This window comes from Tigriopus californicus, chromosome 11 (genome assembly GCF_007210705.1).
Source record: "Tigriopus californicus strain San Diego chromosome 11, Tcal_SD_v2.1, whole genome shotgun sequence".
In the NCBI taxonomy this organism is placed as follows: Eukaryota; Metazoa; Arthropoda; class Copepoda; order Harpacticoida; family Harpacticidae; genus Tigriopus; species Tigriopus californicus.
The window spans coordinates 12,070,741-12,078,518 of NC_081450.1; the positions used below are offsets into that span (position 1 = coordinate 12,070,741).

The following is a 7,778-nucleotide window of genomic DNA, read 5'->3' on the forward strand; positions in this document are numbered from 1 at the left end:
ATTTCATTCAATGTTTGACATGAATGTAGTCTTTGAACATTTGATTTTTATGAGATTATGATACCAAGAAGTTTTGCGTTGATCAATTTTAAGGGTTGTTCAAGGAATAAGCCCTTTTCGAGACGTGGAAAGGTCCTACCTCATAAGTTTAGACCAACATTTGTCTCGATTTTCATTTTAAAAATTAATCTAATCTTAAAGCACCCAGAAACAAACTGCACCTCTTTTTTTTCAACTTTATCAATTACAAATAAAGATATTGATCAGGTAATTGATCAATCAAACGTAAAAGCAGTATGATTCAGATTCGTAATGGAACTTGGGCAAAAAACGTGGACAAGAACTGAATCAAATGTTTTGGTTCCAAATAAAGCCGACAGGTCTTCTTGTCATGGGGCCTAAAGCCAAATTTTAAGAAACCTCACAAAACGTCCCATGTGGGACGAAGGTCAGGTAGGATCTCACAAGACATCTCTATCGTCACTCAGAAACGACAGATAAATTAACTGCCAGGTCTACTTTTAGGTAGCCTTATTGTCTCTTTGTTGCTTCACAAACCGGGTGAAGCTACGAACCCACCTTGGCCATATTTTAACCTAGACAAATATCTCGAACCCCCAAAAGTGTACCTTCAATCGCCATGACCAGAGTACGAACGAAAACTCCATTTATTAAATAGACCTATCCACACCCTGTACTACAATCGCTTGAGTTGCTTTCCCACCCTGTTCAAATCATGGGTGGAGGCTCTCCTCCCCATTTTGGGTTGGGCACCTTGCCAAAGCCAGCATCTTTGTACACTATCCTCTGATGGACGACATTAACGAAACTGGCGAAGTGCAACAACAATCCTCCGACGACCCGGATCTCAGCCACAATCGGGGAATTCCGTCCCATCCTCGACGAGGCGACGAGCTTCCGTCAGAGCTTCATCAGACACCCTCTGAAGAGAAGCGATGTTGTTATCATTGCAAGTTAATGCAGTCAAAGTCACACATGGGAGAGGATCTGATTGTCGAGAAGGTGTTTGGTCGCCTCGGGCCTCCAGCTCAGCAGCCTCGGAAGACCAAGTTCCATCCCAAGCGAGGTAAATGTGGCCAAGGAACCAATGTGTTCCGCGAGCGTCCCGAGGACGACGAGCTCGAGATCCTTAACGTGATCTTGCTACAAAAGAACAATCTGATTGCGCCCAAGAGCGTGAAGAAAGGTGACATCATATTGGCGGCCAAGCCTTTCGTCCATGTTCTGACCACATCGAGTCGAGGGATCCGATGTGAGGCGTGCTTCGAGAAGAGGACCCTGAGGTGTCATTGTGCTTGTAAATATGCGGCGTACTGCAGTCCAACTTGCTTGAACAATGACAAGGAGAACCATGAGGACGAGTGCTTCTACATTCGGAAGAACAAACTGAACCCAACCAGTGATACATTGCGGTTCATGATGCGATTCCTGTTCAAAATGCGGAACCACGGAGAAAGGGTTGCGGATCTTGTTCCAGGTCTGGCCAAGCCCAGAACTTTTCGGGACCTTCTGGATCATTATGATGACATCAACGGGTCTTCCCGAGGGGCCTTGGTGAAGAACTACTACGAGGAAACCCTTCGATTCATGGGCCTTGAGGATGCCCCGGATCCCGATTACTTCCTGGAATGCTATGGTCGCATGGCTATCAACTCGTTCCACATCCTGGATGAGCACCAGGAAGCCATTGGAGCGGCTCTTTACCTTGGACCCTCGGTTATGGACCATTCTTGCATTCCCAATGCTGCAGTATCATTTGAGGGCACCAATATGATTGTCCGGACATTGATTGATCGGGACGAGATCGATTTTTCCAAGGTCTTCATCAGCTATATCGATCTACTCGATCACAAACATCATCGGAGGGAACACTTGAGGAAGCATTACTACTTTGAGTGCTTGTGTGAACGGTGTCAAGACCCCGACTTTGAGCGGTCCATGTTCTGTGTGAGTTGTGTCCAATGTTCCAATGCCATTTTCATTGGTTTCGGCGAGAGTCGAGATGAGCTCAGTCCTGAGCGATGCTCCAACTGTGATTACGAAATCGACGAGCATTTCTTGGAGAAATACGTCGAGGTATGTTCCATGGTCTGGAACCGAATCAATACTCATCAAATGGCCATGGAGTCTGCCAAGTTGTGTCTCAAATTGATGGTCAAGTCTCGGTTCACTCCGCTTCATATTTATTTCATTAAAACCACCGAGATCGCATTCGAAAACCATCTGAGCCTCATGGAAGACCCGGAGTTTGATGTGGAGGAGAACGAGGAGCTCCTGGAAACGGCCTTGTTCCATGGACGAAACCTTTTGACGGGATACTCCAAGTACTCCCAACACCATTGGTCGCATGAAGGCTTGTACTTGTTGAAAGTAGCCGAGTTGGAATTCGTGCTTGGTTTCAACAAGGATTGCACCCGCCACCTTCAAAGAGCTAAAGAGATCCTGACCATATCTTTGGGGAAGGTGGCGGCCTCGACACAATTGGCCAGAATTGATACACTTTTGGCACTTCTGTGACCGAATTGATTGCAGATTTTAACATTTCTTGTGAACCATTCTAACCAATTAAAAAAAAAATAAAGAACGAGATTTTCTTCCATTTGAAACTCATGTCAATTTCGCCCGGTGATCTAGAAAATAGCCTGTTTTCATTGCAAACGGATGTCAAACCACACAATATCACACAATCAATCATATATTCATATCTGATTTCCTATGTTTTTTGTCACTTTTGTGGAGTTTTAGCTCCGCGGCTCTAAAAAAACAATTCTTGCAAATTAAGCTCTAAAACACCTCGAATCCAATTTTTCAAATAGAGTCCTCCTTTTCATCACGCTTGGTTTTAAAACATACGAGCCTGGAAGCCTTTTCTTGAACAAAATCAAGGGACAGGAAATTGTTGATTAAATCATATCATTTCGTGAAAAATATAATGATCTGACTTAACGCCAATTTTCAAGACATCGCGTTATAACGCCCATCCATGTTTTTTAAATGAAACCCCGAACAAGCCATTGCAATGTAAGGCCCAAATCGTTCATGTAGGGGTTCCATCGGAAAAAATCTTTGGTAAGGTTAATTTGATAATGGCATAGGTGAATGAATCTTTACTTGAAACTAAGTCACGTTTTAAAAAACTTCTTACTTTAATCAAGGTGGAAGTAAATTCCTTCAAATATTTCTAATTTTTGGTTTTAAAACACCCCAATTTGTGTAAGAATGCAGTATATCAAGAATATATTATTTTAAATAATTGTGCCATACCAAATAAATTTGCTTTTTTAAGGGTCGGACAAATTTGTTCAAAGACCCAACTTTGAATTCATCTTACATCCATTAGGAGACACAAAACAGTTCTAGAGAGGATTTGTGATTGTAATGTTATTCTTTCATCAGAGTCAAGAAACATTTATTACTACTTCCTAAGCCGTGGTTAATCAACACTCACAATTGGCATCATGAAAACTGTGATTGGTTTAAAAGCCACAAGAACTTTATCATAATTAAGGAACATGGCATTTTTATTGCACATTGCACATTTTATCGGAGCTTAACACCACACTCCTTTGTCAGGGAAGCTCCAATGACATTCAAATGCAACTCCCACACTTCCTTAGGGCTCAAAACCACCGAAAAAGATTGGTAAGTGATCCTTAAAGTCATACTGGAGGTTCCCTCTTCTTTACATCTATAACTTGTGTCCACGCACTCCATTTCAACAATAAACAATCCACCCACTCGCCACAACACCAATCGCACATCAGCCAGAGTTACTTTTGGATCTAAAAGCCAGAAACTGAGATCATGTTGGTAAATAGGCGGCCACAGAGACGGTATCACAGTCCATAACTCTCTCCAATCTGAAGTGGACCCTTCCCAACTAAGAGGCCGAGTAATCCCTGAGGGTGATCTGAGACTGAAGACAACCGGATTTTCGCCAAATGAGTGAGTTTCAGAAAATAAACATTGGCCAAGGAGAACGTATCTATCCTTTATATCTGTTTCAACCCGGGATCCTGCAGTCTCTTCCACTTTCACAATGATATCCGAATGGACTATCGGCAAGGTTGACTCAAATGCCAGTCGAATTTTAGCGCGTTCATCTTGTAGGATCAATTGCATCAGTTCAATTGTCAAGTTAGGATTGTGAGTAGACAATGATATCAATCCGTTCATTCCATTGGTTTGGAACACATGCATAGTAGGTCTGATTGTAGCAAATCCTTTGTTCAAACTACGATACCCAAAGGCTCGATAGTTCGGACACCATTGATCAATATCACATTTAAAGCACTTAACCAATTGAAACCCTGCATGGCTCATCATTTTGATCACTTGCCAAGAGTTGCCTTCAGTCCTTGGCTTTTCGTCTATCAAGGTTCCACCCTGACCATCAGTCAGAGCCAGGAACACTTGACTTTCGGAATGGGTGACATAGGAGAAACTCAATCCCAGATCCTGGAGCAATTGGCGATTGCGCTCAATCCGCATTTTCCCACCTACGTGAGGAAACATGAACACGATTCGATCGAAAAGTTGCTCAGGAAAGGCTTCAGATAATCGCGTTCCATCGATCCCTAAACGGACGTTCACGCCCATGGCGATCAAGGATTGAGCATTGTTTTTGGCCTCTTCGGACACGAAATCCGGTTCGAAGGCTGTACAGGTGATTGAATCAACGTTGTTGGATGGCGATGATGCATTTGTGAGTAAATTTGTTAGTAAGTCTAAACTGAAAGAAAAGTTTCCTTCGCCCAGAAATAACACGCGATCTTTGAGCCAAAGTTGGGGATCCATGGTTCTATAACAATGTGATGTGGATTAGGGATGTTGTAAAAAGCATCTTGTGTAAATTATAACTATTGAGATTTTGTTTTGTTTCTTTTCAAATCAAATCAAACAATAACAAACAACGTTTCAGGGTGACGCACAGTTGACTTTTTCAAGGAAGACTTTTTTTTTTGACTAAGCCATTACTTTCATGCATGATACGATTACAGATGAAGATGTAAATCAGAGTCTGGCAAGACCATTTGATATAAAGCTACAGTGGGTTCACGAGAAATGTTGCTCCACGTCTCAGACAGTTCCGGTCACGCCATTTGAGCACTACATTTCAATCTCTGAAGTTGAATATTGCGTGCATTGGACATGAAAAAAAATCGAGTTGGCCCATTCCTCCAATCCTCCTGTTGACCTAGGTTTATGGAGTGAAAGCAGAGACAAGCTGGCGTTACTGATTTCCATTCATTTTATTAAAATTTTAGATAACCATGAATTTTGTGATGGATCAGGTGCTTTTGCCTCAAGACCATGCTTTGCTAAATCAATGGTTATATTTTTTGTTTCAAACAGAGTTTTTCCGTCAACATGTTACGCTAATGGACATTAATTGTGTTGATTTGTTAACACTAGTGATGAGAAGGGGGCCTCCAAGGTCGAGAGCTTTGAATCCAAAAGAACTGATATAGAGAGTCTTGAATCCACCTTGAATCAAACCTTCTTTCAAACAGCTTTGCCATTTTTACTCCGATATTGAAAAGTAAAGGTAATCAACTTTGATTTTTTTTGAAAAAACAAGCGTACGAAAACAGATTTGTTAACTTTGGTTTTATTTTTTTCTTCAGACCATTTGGTTCTCATCGCTGTCAAATTGTACTAAAAATCTGTTTTAAGATATTCCCGTTGATAATTTCGCGGAAAGTACTCTTTCAAGCACTCTCAAAACCTCGCTCTGTTTCCAAAATCCTTTTGCCAAGAACTTTTCAAGCCTTATTCGATCGTGATCCAAACAAATTTCGGGTTATCCAAGAATTACTCAAAACTATGAAATTACTGTGATAAGCATCTATCAAAGACTCAGGTTCTGACTATTTTTAGGGTTGCCAGTTATTCAAAATCGTTCTGTTTTTCAACTTGATCAAATGTCCACAGCTCAAAAACTACTTGAAATTTGAAATGCGTGACCCCCTTTCGAGGGAATTTTATCAAACGAAGACTACGATGCTCCTCTTGTGCACTATTATCATCAATTGAATTTGGAAGGCATTTGACTAAAAATGTGTTCTTTCTTCACCAATCATCGTAAATAACGTTTGGTGTCAGTATCATTGCATTACCAAGACCTGGGATTTCATACTAGTGCGCCCTCTGGTCCTGCCATGATGTAAGGGCCACCATGCCTTTACTTATGGCTAGATGTCAGAACCAATTATTTTTTCATGCTTTTGTCACTGGCAATTTCATGACAGTTGTAGCAAATGAATGTTGAACTAATATAGTTTTTGTACTTGTTTTGTAATTGTTGAACCATGTCCCAAAGTGGCTAACAAGTTTGTTAATGGAGAGTTGGAAGCACTGAAAAAGCTTCAATCATGGTAGTTCTTAGCGCAATTGTGGCGTAGCTTGGCTAGCCCCCACACCTGAAATCCGATCTGGTACTTTACACATCTCTATGATAATAATTAGCGATGAGTAAAAAGTTGCAAGATTTTCCCCCAAAATATGCACATAACATAGGTACCGAAATGGCAAAAATATGCATTTCATTTTGCAGATTGCTCCATTTTTTAATTTTCGATGTTTCTTAACAGATCTTAGTAACCGTAGTTGTTAAACATAAATAGTAGTTCTCTTCAAAAAGTAAGGCGCAATAAGGGATGTTTTTGAGGGTTTTCAGTCCTTCCATTATTTTCCTACGTAAAACAATTTTAATGGGCAGTTTGAGAAATCTCAGGCAACTTGGACGCGTTTTCTTTCTTTGCCTTTTTAGCACTACTAGAGGGCTAGTCAGATAAGTGACACTCACGAGATTTCTGAGATTTTCTTGGCTCCCTCGCGGCTGCCTGGTGTGTGCGTTGGGGATCGGCTTTGAACACATTTAGTTACGTGATTCTCAAAATCTAGTTCCTTATTCAGTGAGCCAATGAGTTGATGGCTCGTTTGTCTGCTTTGGTTGAAACTGCGCAACGCAAGAGAAGTTGATCAGTCCGACATCTTGCTGCCCAATTACCAAAATGTGTTCAAAGCAAAGTCTCAAGTGGCTTGCTTGGAGTGACTTTTCTCTGACAAGCCCTCTAGGATATGGTGACATTACTGCTAGGCATCTGAAGTGGAGCAATGAAGTTGATGAAAAGGAAAGGACCTAATATGGAGCCCTGGCGAACACTCGACTTGACATCATGTAGATCACGAAAAGACCCTTCAACCTTCACTATTTGCTTCCTATCATGAATGAAGCTTCTTACCCAATTGAGAACCTTGCCTTGGATCCCAATGTCATGAAGTCTATTCAACAAAAGCCATGATCTACCTTATCAAAGACCTTGGCAAAATCTAGATAGACAACATCAACTGACTCATGCCTTTCCAATCCCTCAATGACCTGCTCTAAATGCTCAATGAGTTGGGTAACCGTGCTAAGATGTGCTCGGAACCCGTGCTGGCTAGGAGGAAGGACTTCATTGACCTCAAGAAATTCAGCAAAGTTTGGACTTCATGATCTGCTCAAACACCTTCGCAATATTCGAAGTGAGAGAAATAGGCCTTTAGTTACTGGGGAGCGACTTATCTCCTCCTTTAAAAATTGGAACAACGTGAGCTATCTTTAGTGAATATGGAAACTTGCCCTGATCCAAGATGCAACGCATCAAGTACGAGAAAACAGGAGCAAGAACCAGTGAGCATCTCATCAGAAACTGAGATGTCACACCATCAGGACCAGGAGAACTCGAGAGCCTCAAGTCCCTGATGGCCTC

General features: G+C 41.5%; 2 protein-coding genes across 2 annotated transcripts; one reads left to right on the forward strand and one right to left on the reverse strand.

Moving 5' to 3' along the window:
• Positions 1-341: 341 nt before the first annotated feature.
• LOC131890685 (histone-lysine N-methyltransferase SMYD3-like) lies at positions 342-2,620 on the forward strand. Its single transcript, XM_059240091.1, has 2 exons — positions 342-453; positions 526-2,620. Exon 2 carries the CDS (start codon positions 811-813, stop codon positions 2,536-2,538), a length of 1,728 nt encoding a protein of 575 aa, XP_059096074.1. The 5' UTR covers positions 342-453; positions 526-810; the 3' UTR covers positions 2,539-2,620.
• A 903-nt stretch (positions 2,621-3,523) lies between these two features.
• LOC131890089 (uncharacterized) lies at positions 3,524-5,002 on the reverse strand. The gene has a single exon (XM_059239368.1). The coding sequence runs from the start codon at positions 4,816-4,818 to the stop codon at positions 3,562-3,564; it is 1,257 nt and encodes a 418-aa protein (XP_059095351.1). The 5' UTR covers positions 4,819-5,002; the 3' UTR covers positions 3,524-3,561.
• Between the last annotated feature and the right edge of the window lie 2,776 nt (positions 5,003-7,778).